This window comes from Apus apus, chromosome 13 (assembly GCF_020740795.1).
Source record: "Apus apus isolate bApuApu2 chromosome 13, bApuApu2.pri.cur, whole genome shotgun sequence".
Lineage (NCBI taxonomy): Eukaryota > Metazoa > Chordata > Aves > Apodiformes > Apodidae > Apus > Apus apus.
Window position 1 is genome coordinate 5,824,210 of NC_067294.1, and position 14,771 is coordinate 5,838,980.

Genomic DNA, 14,771 nt, shown 5'->3' on the forward strand with positions numbered 1-14,771 from the left:
GCACAGCCCCAGCCTGCTGCCTCACTGGCAGCTGCTGTACCTTGTGCTGGGCTTGTGCCTGGTTTCCTTCCTTCACTCCCAGCTCTGGGGTTTAGGAGGTGAGGGAAAAGGGACCAGGGTCCCCTTGCACTCCTCCCTCCCTTGCTGTGCAGCCCGGCTCTAGGCTCTGCTGGTGAGGGCAGAGCTCTTGGGTTGCTACCCTCACACCCAGGTGCAGGAGGGAGATGGCTCCAGCCCAGGGGGCTGCTCTCCTTTTCCACTCCTCCCCACCCTGCAACTCACGTGGAGGTGATTTCAGCCTCCTGGGCCATGCTGGGGTGCAGGGGAGCTTGAACAATTGATGGGCCAGGAATGTGGCCTATCCTGGGTGGAGGCACAGATCACCAGAGATTTGTTTCCCATTTCTTCTTAGGATATGCTTATTTTTAACTTGGGACAGCTGCAAACTGCTAGAGTTGCTTGCAAGGCTTTCTTATTTAAAAGTTTATTTGAAATATTTAGCTTGTGAGGACATTTATCAAGGAACTATCTGATACATTCAGAAAAATAGAAGCCCCTCTACCTCCAGGGCCCTCCCCTCTGCCCACCCTCACCCATGGCCATGGCTATGCAGCCTGTGTACAAAAGCTGAAGGTGAGCATCTATCTACAAACCTGAGCACTCCACAAGAAAAACCCTCTACACCAGTAACCTAACAGGGCTTCAGCCTTCCAGGGTCAGTTACAAAGCTGGTGAAGGTTGTTTTGCTGCTTTTTTAATACTCATACAGCATAAGAAAACATTAGCAGATCATTTTTCAGCTGGGGTGAGCTCTGCTGCTGCTGCCCGGGTGCTGTGAGATGCTGATGAGCAAAAAGGAACAGGATTGATGGGTCTGACACTGTTGAGATCACTTTCCAGCCTGCTTTACCCACCCTCTGAGGGGTCACTGGCTCTAGCACTGATCCTGGTGGCAGATCAGGCCCATCTGTTGCCCTGCAGCGAGGAGGGGGCAGGAGCGTGCAGGGGTGCCCACTGTTAATCTCAGGAAAGCAAGGTAAGAGCAGAAATGAAACAGCGAAAAAAACGGGGGAGCTGGGATGCTGAAGAGAGGGCCTGGCAGCTGCTGGTGTCCTCTTTATTCTGTGGGGGAAAGAGAGGATGGAGTTGGTAAGGTGACTTGCAAGACCTCCCAAAAAGCCCAGGCTGCTTTTGCTATGCCCATTATAACCTCCACTGCCCCCACAGTGCTTTTTTGGGCTGCTGTGGCTCTGTGGGGTGGACCTGTGCCTCCCTCAGACACAAGGGCTCTCTGCAACACCCCACAACCACCCTTGGCCCTCACCTTTCTCTGCACCCAGCTTGAGCATGTCTACCCCAGAGAAGATCATCTCCTCCGGCTCCGCAGTGGTGGCAGAAGCAGCGGTGACATCTGCAGAGGGAGGGCAGGAGGTGGGTGTGGGACCCCTGGGCTGCCCCATCGCCCCCACCCCTCAGAGCAGCAGGGGAGAGCCTGTGCCCACCCCCTGAGCCACGCATTTTGGGGGCAAGGGGGCTCGTGGATAACCTTGACTGCATGTCTCTACTCTCAGTGCAGCTCACCAAGGAGGGCTGGGGATTTTAGGGTCCCCTCCAACCCTAACATGCTGGCACCAAGAGGGGTGTGGGACACTGGCTGCAGCTGGGCCCTCTCCTCCCTAATCAGTAGCCAAACAGGGGGCAACATCCATGGGTGCTGCTTGCTCCTCTCCTCCATCCCTTCCCTGGCAACCTACCAGGGCATTCCAGCTTTTCCCGAGTGGCAGTGCCCTCAATCTTAGTGCCATTTTTGTAGGAGCACCAGCAGTAGCCAGTGGAAGGATTGCACTGCTTGGGCAGGTAGTCGCCGTTCTCATCGCACCGGGGGCGGAAGTGGCCAGGATGGACCCCCTTGGAATTGGCCTCAGCCTGGCACTTAGTCTGCACTAGGGTAATAAAACAAAGGGGGAGACACTGTGAGGGCCCCAGGCCCTTCCACAGCCTCTGCAGCAGCCTTTTATCCAGAAGCAGCTAATTAAATATAAGAAGAGGACAAGCCCGGCCCAGGTGACCTTTCTAAAGCTCCATGGGCTGGCCAAGGAGTGAGGGGTTGCTGCAGTGCTCTGGATTTTCAGATATTTGCTCATCCCAAATGACCTGTGGGCAGTGGCTCTGTGTTGTTCTAAGTGACACCAATCAGAAGCTCCCCATGCAATGAAATGATCCATGAGTTTGGTGGCCTTTGAGAAGCCCCATGCTGGCACCTCCTGGGGGTGCTTTCTCCCAAAGGGCCAGTCCCCACCCTCCCCAGCTCAGCAGCCCCCATCCCCAATACCTTTCTCTGCTGGGATTGCCTTGTTGTCCTCCACCTTGGGGTTCTTGGCCATCTCAAACAGCAGCCACTTGTGCATCCAGGATTCAAAGGCCTGTAGTAAGAGGAACCAGCATGTTAAGTGGTATGGGGTGGTGCACCACAAGGAGCCATGCTGCAAGCTCCAGCTTCGGCTAAAGATGGCTGTGAGCACCACCACCTCCCTTAGGCTGGGGGCAACTCAAGCTGGACTTTGTTTTTCCAGGTGGGCACACTCCAGTCCCTCCCCAAAGCAGGGTGCTCCTGGAAAGAGAAGAGTAGGACAGCAGCAAGCACTGACCTTCCAGTCTGCATCAGTCATGGTCTTCTTCAGACTCTTCAGGTTGTCCATCAGGTTGTCCTTCAGCTCTGGGAACATCTTCCTGGGGTCTGCTTGCTGCAGAGTGACCACCACAGTGAGACAAGGCAAAGAAAAATGAGGTGTGGGGGATGAAGCTCTGCTTGCATCAACCAGACGGGAGGCCAGGAGCTCCCACCAGCTCTGAGTGCACCAAGAGACACCAGACCCAACCAAGACACAGCTTGAAGCTGGAAGCAGAGGGTCCCATTGCCTCCTGCAGCACAGGGGCCAGCTATGGGGTGTGTAGAGGAATGGGGGAACCTTACCAGCAGCAAGTGCTTCACTTGGTCCTCGGTTTTGTTGCTAGCAGGGGCCATGTCCTCGAGAGAAAAAGCAAAGGGGCAGAGTGAGCATGAGGACAGGCAGCAAGCCCCGAGGGCAGCAGGCAGCAGCAGTAGGCATCTCTTACCATGTCAGCTACAGATGGGGCAAGAGGCAGGACCCTCATGGCCAGGGGGGTGTTCACCATGGCCATCTTCATCTTGTTGACTGGCTTGGCACCTGTGGAGGAAAGAGCAGTGTGAGGGGTACTGGGTTGGGTGGTCCCAGGGAGACCCATCCCTTCTCCCCGCCACGCTGGTGGCTGTAGGGCTACTGACTGGCCGGCATCTTCCTCTGCAGTGCCTCCAGCTGCAGGGTCTGGGAAGTCTTGGTCAGCTTGCTGATCTGCCCGCTCTGCTGGTAGACGAAGTAGACGGTGACAGCCTGGCCGGCGATCAGCAGGGCCACCAGGATGGAGAGCACAGAGAGGCCGGCTCTGCGGCCCAGCACAGACCTGCAGGACACCAGGAAGGAGCTCAGCCCCAGCCTTTGGCAGGAGACGTCCTCACACCCTGCTACCACTGCCCCCTCGAATCTCTCCTGCAACCCACATCGCCCCCCTCGCCCCCCCAAACACCCCCCTCCCAGGGGCTTTGCAGCCAGACACATGCAAATTCCCCACTCATAGGGGTGCAGAAGTGAAATCTCGGTGTGAAGGTCATTCCTCTGCACCAGGGGAACCGAAACCCGTGGCAGGGGGCAAGGGGGGTGGGCACGGGTGGGTACCCGAGTGCCACAGGGGGGCTGCAGACAGGACGCTGCCAGGGGGGTTCTGGGGCACAGCAGCGCTCTGGGCATCGCCTGGGGGGGATGATGAAGCCCCCCAGAGCCCGGTCCCAGGGAGGACATGACATGTTCCATGGGATGCCAGACTGCACTCCATTTTTTTTAAATCCTGTACCAAAAGCGAGGGCGGAGGGCACCCCGAGGGTGCCACGGTGCTGCCACCGCGCTCGGGTGCCGCGGGAAGGCGAAGTCAAGCACCTCCCGGGAGGGCACCCGTGGGTGCTGCCGCCGCAGCGCAAGTCCGGAACGGGACGCGAGGCCCGCATGTCTGCCTGGTGACTGATGATGTCAGAGCTCCAGAGCTTCTGATTGGCTGGAAGTGTTGGGAGGGGCCGGGGTGGGGGTAGGAGTGAGGGGTGTCGTGGGGACCTGGGACGTTGATCCCACAAAGCTGGCTGGATCGTGGATCCACACTGCGTCCCTGCCTGCCCCATGGACACACCTCGAGCCTGCCCACCCCGCAGCCCTGCTGTGCCCTCCATCCGCCCCACAGACACACCTCGAGCCTGCCCACCCCGCAGCCCTGCTGTGCCCCCCATCCGCCCCACAGACACACCTCGAGCCTGCCCACCCCGCAGCCACACTCTGTCCCCATCCACCCCATCGCCATGATTTGCACTGTCCGCCCCACAGCCCTGCTGTGCCCCCCATCTGCCCCACAGCCACACCGTGAGCCCGTCCACCCCACAGCCACGCCATGCCTCAGAGATCCAGCCACCCCCTCGCCCATCCCATAGCCATCCCGTGTCCCTTCCTGCCCCATAGCTATGCTGCAGCCCCTTCCACCCCACGGCCACGCAGCGTCCCCGCTGCTCCACATCCCCGTCGTGCCCCTTTGCCCTCCCCACGCCCCCAACATCCCCTGTGCCCCCCGTGTGCCCCCGGCAGCAGCACCTCTGGGTGGCCCCAACATTGAGGCTGCCGCGGTCGGAGATGAGGTCCCGCTGCTCCTCGGCCATGGCTCCGCTCTCGGCTCCCCAGTGAGCAGTGACCGTCCCCAGTGCCCCCACTGGAAATACCCCCGGGCCTCCGCCCTGCCACCCCCGGGGGGGGGCTGAAAAAAAAAGCCCCATTGGCTGACAGCAGCCACATCACCTGTTGCTAGGCAGACCTCGGCTCAGCAGGTCTCCAGTTCACTGATAACGCCGGACGCAGCCGGGAGCACCACGGCCTCTTCACGGGCATCACTTCCCATCCCACCAGCACCAGCAGGTCATGATGCTCAGCCCGGCGACACCTGGTGTGGTGGGCACAGGAGCTTTGGTACCGCTGGGGGGGGACAGACAGGAGCTGGGATATGGGGTACAGGATACAAGAAATGGAATGTGGAGGTGGGATGAAGGAAGCAAAAGGCAACATGGGATGAAAGAGGTGGGATGCTCCCCACACCAAAGGCTGAGCAGGACCCTCCATGGGGGCATGCCAGCAGGGGACACCCACTCCTCACTTACCTTCACTGCCAGGGAAAAGCACTTTGATCCAAATGCCATCTCAAGGGTCACCTCAGACACCTCCTGAGCGGGGGTGCTTGGCCAGCACTTCTCGGGCTGAAAGGGTAATGATTAAAAGCCCATCAAGTGCTTTCAGGGCCTCCTCCTTTTTGGGGCACCCCTCTCACCCTGCCCACAGTGGCTTCAGGGGGCTGAATCCCCAAACCCAAGAGAGGATAAGCAGCCCCTCAAGGTGGGTGACCCCAAAGCACCAGTAAATGTGGGGCAGACTGAGGGGCAGTGAGGGTCCCCACCTCACAGTCCCACCAGCACTATATGGGGTGAGAAAAGCCACCAACCCCCATAAAGCTGAGTTCAGGTGACTTTATACAAGGACCCAGGGGTAACACATCCCCGATGCCAGCACTGCAGCATGGGGCTTGGCCTCACAAGGCACGTCAGGTCCAGCACTGAGCTGGATCCAGCACCAGAACCCAGCACCACCATGGCCAAGGTTCAGCCAGAAGTGAAACTCGGAGTGTGAAAGTGAAAGCAATCTGCTCAGCGTCACCAGTTTCCAGGCAAACCTACCCAGACATGGCACCAGGGCCTGAAAGTGGTGAGGCTGGCGTGAGCAGGGGCAGGATCCTTCAGCAACTCCATCCCTTCTTCCAGTCAGTCTTGAAGCCATCCCTGTGGCAGCAGGTTGGGAGAGGAGGATTAAGGAATGATCTAAAAGCATTCCCAAGCTGTGGAGCCAGGTCTTCCAGCAGTTTCTGGAGAAGTGGGAGCTAGTGGGATGATGCTCTGGCTTCCCTGGTGGGCAATTCCAGCCCCCATGCAAGGGAAGGTTTCAGTGCCCAGAGCCTGGTCCTGTCCTCAGGCTCACACGACCCAGCCGGGAGTACCCCCAGGTACCCAGGGGTGCACCCTGCCTGAGGGTGTCCAACAACCTGACCACAGGCCACCCTTGTCCCCAGCTCTGCCCACACCTGCATTCCTCCCCAGAGGCTATTTTCAAGACAAATAAGTTTGCTGCTGCTTTTTAGGTGATTTAGGAACCATCCCAGGTGTTTAAAAAAAAAAAAAAAAAGCAGGGGGAAAAAAAGGAAAAAAAAGAAATAATAATAATAAAAAGCACATAAAACTCTTCCATAGATTTTCCAGCTCACCCCTTACTCTGAATCTCCCAGTGTAGGGGGAATCAGGTTTTTCTCACAGCCCCAGCCCTCCCTGGGCCCCTTGCTAGGGCTGCAAGCCCCCCCACCCCTGCCCTGGGGCCAAACTGGGCACATTCCGTGACCAGCCTCAGCCTAAAGGGGAACCAAGGAGAGCCTGAACAGGAACTCGGTAAGCAAAACCCTCAACGATTCCATGGAGCTGGGCCCAGTTCTGCAAACCACAAATGCGGGGGGTTGAACACGGGACAGCTGAGCCCTTTGAGCCCCCTGCCCAGCACCATCAGCACCGAATCAGCCCTCGCTCTGCGCAGACATTTCCATGAGCTGCTTCAGTACTTTTTTTTCCCCCCTCCCACTTTACCTTTCTGCCCAAGGCATCTGAAGCGCTTTAAGTCTGTAAATCAACTTTTCCAGGAAGACACAGATGTTTCCCTAGAGCAGCTCCCAGCCTGCTTTATCCCCCTCTCTCTTCCACAGCCCGAGGCTGGCACCCAGCCCCAGCTGTCACTGCCCTATCACCCCCCAGACTTCTACTTGTGCTGCCCATGAAAGCTTGACAAGAACCACTACAGGAGGGAGGGGAACCAGTTGCTTTTTGTAGGGAAAAGAAGCCATCTGGAGCACGCAGCAGTCTCAGGACCCAGCTCAGACCTGCCCATTCCCCAGGGACCTTGACCTAAGCCGGCAGAGCAATTAATTCAGACAGAGAGGTAGAAACCACCCGCGGGTGTTCACGTGAAGCCATTTGTTACCAGCCCAGCCTCCACCTCTCAGCCCCCGCACAGACAGAAGTCTGGGGAACAAACCCCCCTTTGGTGACACCCTCGGTGACGCAGGGTGGGCTTTGGGCTAACTCGAGGGACACAGCTGAGCCACAGGGCTCACCAGCCAATGCAGACCCTTCCCCAGGGGCGCTGTGGGCTGGGATCAAGCTGCAGCCCCTGCACAGCCCCACGGCCTTGGTGGGTCGGGCAGGGGGGACAGGGTCACACCCGTGTCCCCACCCATGCAGCCCCTGAGCCATCGCCCAGCTGCGGGGGTCTGCAGGTGATGTCGTTCCACACCAGATCATACAAGACTGGGCAGGGACAGGCAGGAGCCATGAAACCCACCGCACTGCTCCTCCAGGAGAGCCCTTCCCTCCTGGCAGCCCCAGGACACAGGCCAGCTCTGCGCAGGGACCTGCCTGGCTCTCAGGTTTCTCTTCCTCCTTTGCCATTTCTCCCCCAGGGGGTTTCAGACCGACACGGAAGCTGTTTCAGGTTGTTTCAAAGATGTCAGATGGTCTAAAAAAATACACGCAATTTTTGCCATTAATCGTGCACTGAGCCCAGGGAAATACCCTGCCCATGGCACAGCACCCAGAGGGCAAGTGGCGATACAGCCCAAGCTCCTGTGCATGCAGCAGGCTTCTCTGTATCCAAGTATATATATAAAAATATATATATATCAACTAAATCTGTTATTAACACACTCTGCCTCCTTTCCCCCTGCCCTGCTCCCCCCACTTCAGCTCCACCTTGGCTGAGCTGCTGCTGGTGTCATGTTTTCAGCACCTTCTGCACACAGAGTTCAAAGGAGACTTCAAGTACAGGAAAACAGTGATTTGAACTGCAAACAGAACACTTTTAGGACCGTAAAGGAAGTCTGTTCCTCAAGTTTTCCAGTGCCACATATAACATTGCAAATAAAACACTACGGTTGTGCCAAGGGACATGCTAGCTTGGGAAGAGCTGTCAAGGCAGAGATTTTATTTTTCCACAGAAAGGGGAAGTCATGTATTAAGCAAGTTTGCAGAAAGCCCAGCAGCATTCAACTCCCTCGCAAGCCCAGCTTTCTTCTCCACAGCAGGGACACCTCCAAAAGATCATGACTCACTTTGAAACCACAAGCATCCAAGTAGTTTTCACTATGAAGGAGACACACTATGGCTTCAGATCAGGCAGCCTGGTTTCCTCCGCTGTGAAACATCCCCTTTCACACCAGAGCCAGAGCTCCAGAACTGAAGACCAAGAACAAGACCAAGCCTGACAGGAGCAACACAACCCTGGATCCAATCCAGGCTGAAGTAACCTTACAGGGAGACTGCTTTGGGAGTGGAATGTGTTGCAGTGCTGTCGGCCAGTGCCCTTCCCCACGAGGACAGGGATGCTTAGGAGCAGGCAGGTGATGGAATCCCTTGTGAAGTGTTTTCAGGTGTAAAGGTGTGAGAAAGAGTCCATGTAGAATCCATGAGGTTCTCAAGCTTCAGGATCTGGAAGTAGAACTTGTCCAAGAGCCCAAGAGACCAGAACACCACCTTCCAGCCTTCATTTTACAGTTCACATATCATGCCTAAGATTATTCATATTGGCCTTACAACTGTGCTAAGAATAATACTAAGGTTTTTCAACCAATTCTGATAAATAACCATCACTTAAACCTAACCACAAGTATCCTGGACAAGCATTTTACCAGCTCCAGATGAGCTCACTTGCTCATTGTGAAGAGTCCCACTGTGACAGGAGGAAAAGGACAACACTCTAGAACAAGGCCCTACCAACCAACTGCCCTGGAAAGGGCACAGACAGACCCGAGTCAGCACAGACACTGTGCTGTGAGGTCACCACTGCACTGGAGAAGTTCCAACAATTTTATCTCTCTCAAGCTGTGGGAGCCACCAACTATTCTACCCATCACCTAGACACCAAGATCACACAGAGCCCACCTAACTTAAACTGCACTTCCCAAGTACTGCACACCCACAAAGCTGCTCTTGCTTTAAATCCTTGGCCTAAAACAGTGCAGCCAAGGAAGCAATTTCAGAGCCTGGAGGATGGCAGCACATTCCAAGGAGGGCAAATACCACTGCAGGGAACAGGGGGTGACTAGAAAGTGAGGAGTAATTTTTTCTTAAATACCTCTGCAAGTATAAAAATAAAAATAGAGCAGCTGAGGGAGCTGTAATTCCAGTGCATCTGGAATCCACTCATCTGCATATTAAAATCACCTCTGCTGCAGCAATATTAACAACCTGAACCAGATGCCCAGCAGAGGATAAGCCACTTGTGGATGTAATTAAGCCAAAGCCACTCAACTCCTGAGCACACCTTGTTAAGAAAACAGACAGCTGAGAAGAGGTTTAAAAGATAACTTTAATAATGGAAGGTGCAGCATTGTTTACAGACGACGTCCACGGCGACCACCCTTCCTGCGAGTGCTGTCGGAGGGGATGGGGGTGACATCCTCTGTGGGGAGAAACAAAACCCAAACCACACCATTACCTCCAGAGTACCCCAAGGCACCAACCAGGCACAGCCACCAACCTCAGCAGCCACCCTGACAACCCCACAGCTGCAACCCACAGCCAGCCACAGCAGGAGCCACACACAGGCAGGATGAAGGCTCTGTGGGACACAAGATACTGGTGAACTCACCAGTACTTTTAATGCTTAGGAAGTGTGACAGGGAACAAAAATCCCCAACTCCCATCCCACTTAAAACCAAGGAGCCACATTGCTTCCAAAGGAACAGAGAGGGTGCTGAATGTCATCTTCAGAGCAGCCAACACCACTGCTTGTGACTCCCCTACAAAGTCTGGGACTCCCCCCAAAACAGCCAGAGGAACTCTATCATTCCTGCGTCAGTCTTACACCAGGATTTCAGGGCGACAGCTCTGCCAGGAATACCATGACATCAGAGGAGCACTACCATGGCGCTGCACAGCTGGGGTTTACCTTGCAGCTGGGTTCCTGCAGGCAGCTCACGCCACCTCCTGGTCAATCTCCCCGTTAAGAATCCATCTAAATTCAATCCTACCTACAGTGGCATCCGACAGAGGCCAAGAACAACATAGTAAAATCAACCACCACGTCAAGGTGGCACATATACCTACAATGCTCCTTTTACTAAATAATACCTCAAAACTCTTTTTTTTTTTTTCTTCCCAAGTAGCCAGGCTGTGCACTGATGCACCACAACACACACATCTCACCACTGCTCTCTCAACCACTCACCAATGCGACCAATCTTCATTCCCGATCGGGCCAGAGCTCTCAGGGCTGACTGAGCACCAGGTCCAGGAGTCTTGGTCCTGGAGGAGAAAACCAGAACCCACCATCCCTTAAATGATTCAGAAACCGAACACAGTTCACAAACAACTGACAGTGTTAAAATCACAACTTCCCCCACCCTGAAACGTGCAGGCACCAGAACTCATCCTCCTGTGCCTGGGCTCAAACAATTCAGTCAGCCACCAGACACGTACATCACTGTCACTCCAAGGGAACACATCTCCAAGTTGACAGCACCTCCCCATCCACTGGCAGATAAATGAGAGCACACCCCAGCTCCAGCCAACTGAAGATGCCCACTCAGAACTGGCTCCAGATGCCCACAGATGGCCACAGCCACCAGTCACCATACAAAAGGACAGATGCCCTTTAGGTCACGTTTAGAGCCAAACTCCGAGGCAGAGCAAAGAAGGGATGTGGTGCAGTCTGGCATGGTTCCAAGACTGGACACATCCTCTGGGAAGGCCAGGCCTAGCCTCTCCAACCTACCGATTGCCCCCAGTCGCACGCAGCTTGATGTGCAGGGCAGTGATGCCCAGCTCCTTGCACCTCTGGGCAACGTCCTGGGCTGCCAGCATGGCCGCGTAGGGAGAGGACTCGTCTCGGTCTGCCTTCACCTTCATGCCACCAGTCACACGGCAGATGGTTTCCCTATGGAAAGGGAGACAGTCAGAAGAAAGCCCGTCCTCTTTCCTCCCCAAAAACCAGCTGCTGGGTACAGACAGAACGAGGCATTTTGAGTGTTAAGGGATGAATGAGCTTTCATCCCATTACGTGAGCACACCAACCATGTGGTCCATGTTCAGGTACACACACCAACTTATCTTACAGCTCAACTCAGCAGGAGCTCAAGGGCTTTGGCGAAATCTAAACTGTTTTCAAAACCAAAGGATCCAGGTGCTGCAGAGAGATGACTGGTGTTCAATACTCACTTGCCAGAGAGATCAGTAACATGGACGAAAGTGTCATTGAAGGAGGCAAAGATGTGGCAGACACCAAACACGTTCTCTCCTTCAGCCACCTGAGGTCCCAAGCTGATGACCTGCTCTTCCTTCTTCTCCTTGCCCTTACGAGGTGCCATTTCTGAACAATAACAACAAAAAAACACCCCAAAAAAACCTCAGAAGTGTGAGTGGTAGTGGTTTCTTAGGATCCTCTTACAAGATTTTATGAACTTCCCTGCTACTGCAACCTTCTACCAAGCAAGATGAGTAAAACACAGACAGGAATTTCAAGACACAACCGGACTGTTTCTAAACCTCAACATTTCCAGCTCTGCTGTACACTGGCAGGCAAGTCACCAGCTGTAACTATTCAATGGGGTCTCCAGCTGCATTTCACTGCAGAAGACACCTAAGCTGTGCTTAATAGCAGCTGATGTCCCCAGGCCCCACCACAGCGGAGCACAAGGGAGCCCCTTTGCTCACTAAGCAGCCAAGAGCTTCCTCATCCTCGTTTTTATAACTTTACAGAAACAAAATACTTTTAATAACCTCTTTAATCATCAGTTATTAAAGACCTGGGTGCTGTCACGAAGCTCGGAATGTGCAGACTTTTCTAGTACCAGCCGGGGCTGTCCCATCTTACCGGTCTCCCGAACACATCCTCGGAATCAGGCCAAGACCAGAAAAGCCTCCTGCCCGGGAAGCTCACGCCCCGCTAGGGACGGAGCCAGAGGCGGCCGTGCTGGGTGAGGTGGCCGGGAATCCCGCACAGCTACTAGGAAGATGATCCCCTATTGCCCTTCCCTGCCAAACACCCACTGCAGCCGGCACCTCGCACGAGGAAACAAAAACAAACGCGAAGGACTTCATGAGCTCAGTTAGAACCCGCTGCCCTGCGGGGCTCGCCTCAACCCGCACGGGCCGCAGGCCGCCCAGGGCCCAGCGGCGGGAGGCTGGCACCGCCGGGCCCGGGGCAGGGCCGAGCGCTGAGCCGCTGCCCTCCCCTCCCCTCCCTTCCGTCCCGCTCCCCCGCCCCAGCCGGCAGCGCCGCCCCGCTCTGCCGCCCGCGGAGCCCCGCGCAGCCCCGCGCCCGAGGAGGAGGGCGGGGAGGCGGCGGGCGGGCGGATGGAGGCGGATGGCGACGGATGGTCCGCGGCCCCGCGCTCACCTGCCCGTCTGCTCCGGCGGCCGCCGCTGGAAAGGAAGTGGCGGGGCGGGCGGCGGATGTGAGCGGCGGGCGGCCGGAAGGGGCCGCGCCAGGCGGCAGAAGCGGCGATTCCCCGGTCCCGGGCGCGGGGCTCTGCCCCGATCCCGCCCTCTGTCCTGATCCCGCCGTGCCGGCCGCCTCCGTGAAACCGTGGCGGGCGTTGCCGGGGGCAGAGCGGGCCGACCTGCCCAAGATGGCGCGGCCACCGCTGCCCCGGGCTCCCAAGATGGCGGCGCCGCTTCCTCCCTCCCTCCCCGCGGGCGGCCGGCGGGACAGCTGTGGGAACGCAGGCCTTAGTGGGTGTAAAAAAAACAACTGGAGGAAAACCGAAGCAGGGGTCGGTGTGTTGAGGTTCCAGGCTTGTCCCTGTGCTGAGCTCCGCCGGGAGCCCCGGCTGCCGGAGGTTTGGGAACTCACCCAGACGAAGATGGACGCAGCGGGTTTAATCTCGTGTTTTCACTTGAGGAGCTAACAGGAGGGGTTTTAATAGAAGTAATTAGTCGGGCAGCTGATGGAATAAGTTGCCCAGGGAAGCTGTGGCTGCCCCCTCCCTGGAAGTGTTCAAAGCCAGGTTGGATGGGGTTTGGAGCAGCCTGGGCTGGTGGGAGGTGTCCCTGCCCGTGCAGGGGGGTTGGAACTAGTTGATCTTCAAGGTCCCTTCCAACCCAAACCATTCTGAGAGTCTCTGTGAGCTGGACAGACTTTGCAGCTGTGAGCGATGGTGCAGGGACGACCTGCAGCGACTGGCAGGGGAGATGTGTTCCCCCCCTACAGCACACGGCGTGTACGCCTGTAAAGTTTTACCTTCAGGTCGTCCAGCAAGCAAATATTTTCTGGTTCCAAGTGATTTAAACAAGGATCAGAAAAGTAAAGATGGGAAACTTCAAAACCCTTTGGAAAAAAAGTCAGATTGAACCTGGTTTTATAGCACTTGGGGTAGGCTTCCCGGGCCTGACCCTGCCCTGCTTCCACATTGGGTCTAGGACAAACACAGACAACTCTATGCAGGACAACACAGCTCATTTGATGTACTTGCCCTTATCTCATAGTTAATTTCATATTATCTCCTAGCATCTCTTTGCTGTGATTTGAATCTTTGTATTTCAAGTCTGATGTAGTTGGCTTTATCTCATCACCGCCTTTATCTCAGGGTTAATTTTCTGTGTTGACCCATGTAGCTCCGGCCACACGGAGGTGTCCCATTCCATTCCAGATGCCTCCACCACGGACAGGGGTGTCCTCTGGTGCTCAGCACTCTGGGAAGCAGAGATCTCAGAGCCACACAGGACTGGGTGGCCTACCCGTGGGTGCCCAGATGAGGAAAAGTGTTCAGATCTGCACCCAGATCTGCATTCAGCGATGGTCTGGCTGAAGGTGAAGCAGATGACTGCAGATGCATGAGGGAGGCTCCTTGTAACACCCCTGCTAGTGTTGATTGCACAGTGCAAAGGCCTGATAGCCTCTTTAAATATTGAAGGGGATGCTTTTAAAATATACATTGGTGCGACTGCTGTAATTCCAGCCAAGGGCTCCAGTGACACTGGCTGTGGTGACTGTGGGTGACTTGTCTGGGAGGGAGCAGTGGGGATGGTGAAGGGTGTGTGGGCAGCCTGAGCCAGGCAGAGTGGGCTTCTCCCCAAGGAGCTGCCACAATCCTCCTCCACAGGGCAGTCTGGAACAGATGGAAGTCACAGGTGAGAAAATGGGCAAGCCTCCACTCATGGGGGAACAGGCTGAAATAACCAGATGAACTTCTTAAAAGCAAAACAAAAACCCAAAACAAAAACCCAGCGGTCCAAAATCCAGTTCTGCCCCCAGTCCCAGGGTAGCTGGAGACAGGCTGCTCCCAGTCCCTCCAGGCTGTGTGCGGGATGGGGCTTTCTCCATTCCCTGGGACAAATTCTTCCCTCACTCCATGCCTTGCAACAGCTCCGGTGTGTCTGCAAGAGAACTGCCTGTCTTACAAAATGTTCCTGATCCCTGAATGTCCATCCCTGACCAGGCTGTCCCAGCTGCTAAGGACAGTGCTGAGGACCCTCCCAGGCTGGGATCAGCAAGAAGGAAGGCACCCATGCAAGGATTGCACCCTTTAGCCTGGCCAGGAAAGATGCTCAGGCCATGGTGGGATCAGTGCCAGAGATT

General features: G+C 55.9%; 2 protein-coding genes across 4 annotated transcripts; both read right to left on the reverse strand.

Annotated features, from left to right (window-relative positions):
- Positions 1-468: 468 nt before the first annotated feature.
- CD74 (CD74 molecule) lies at positions 469-4,842 on the reverse strand. Of its 3 annotated transcripts, XM_051631244.1 has the most exons (9): positions 4,710-4,842; positions 3,308-3,483; positions 3,118-3,209; positions 2,975-3,028; positions 2,649-2,744; positions 2,333-2,423; positions 1,755-1,943; positions 1,325-1,411; positions 469-1,122 (listed from the first exon to the last, which is right to left on the reverse strand). In XM_051631244.1, the coding sequence occupies exons 1-9, from the start codon at positions 4,772-4,774 to the stop codon at positions 1,118-1,120; spliced, it is 855 nt and encodes a 284-aa protein (XP_051487204.1). In that variant the 5' UTR covers positions 4,775-4,842; the 3' UTR covers positions 469-1,117. The 3 variants fall into 3 exon arrangements, with proteins under 3 accessions (XP_051487204.1, XP_051487205.1, XP_051487206.1); XM_051631245.1 differs by lacking the exon at positions 1,325-1,411; XM_051631246.1 differs by lacking the exon at positions 1,755-1,943 and having other exon boundaries at positions 4,710-4,840.
- A 4,700-nt stretch (positions 4,843-9,542) lies between these two features.
- RPS14 (ribosomal protein S14) lies at positions 9,543-12,694 on the reverse strand. The gene is made up of 5 exons (XM_051631332.1): positions 12,591-12,694; positions 11,411-11,561; positions 10,968-11,129; positions 10,422-10,498; positions 9,543-9,653 (listed from the first exon to the last, which is right to left on the reverse strand). Exons 2-5 carry the CDS (start codon positions 11,557-11,559, stop codon positions 9,586-9,588), a joined length of 456 nt encoding a protein of 151 aa, XP_051487292.1. The 5' UTR covers positions 11,560-11,561; positions 12,591-12,694; the 3' UTR covers positions 9,543-9,585.
- Between the last annotated feature and the right edge of the window lie 2,077 nt (positions 12,695-14,771).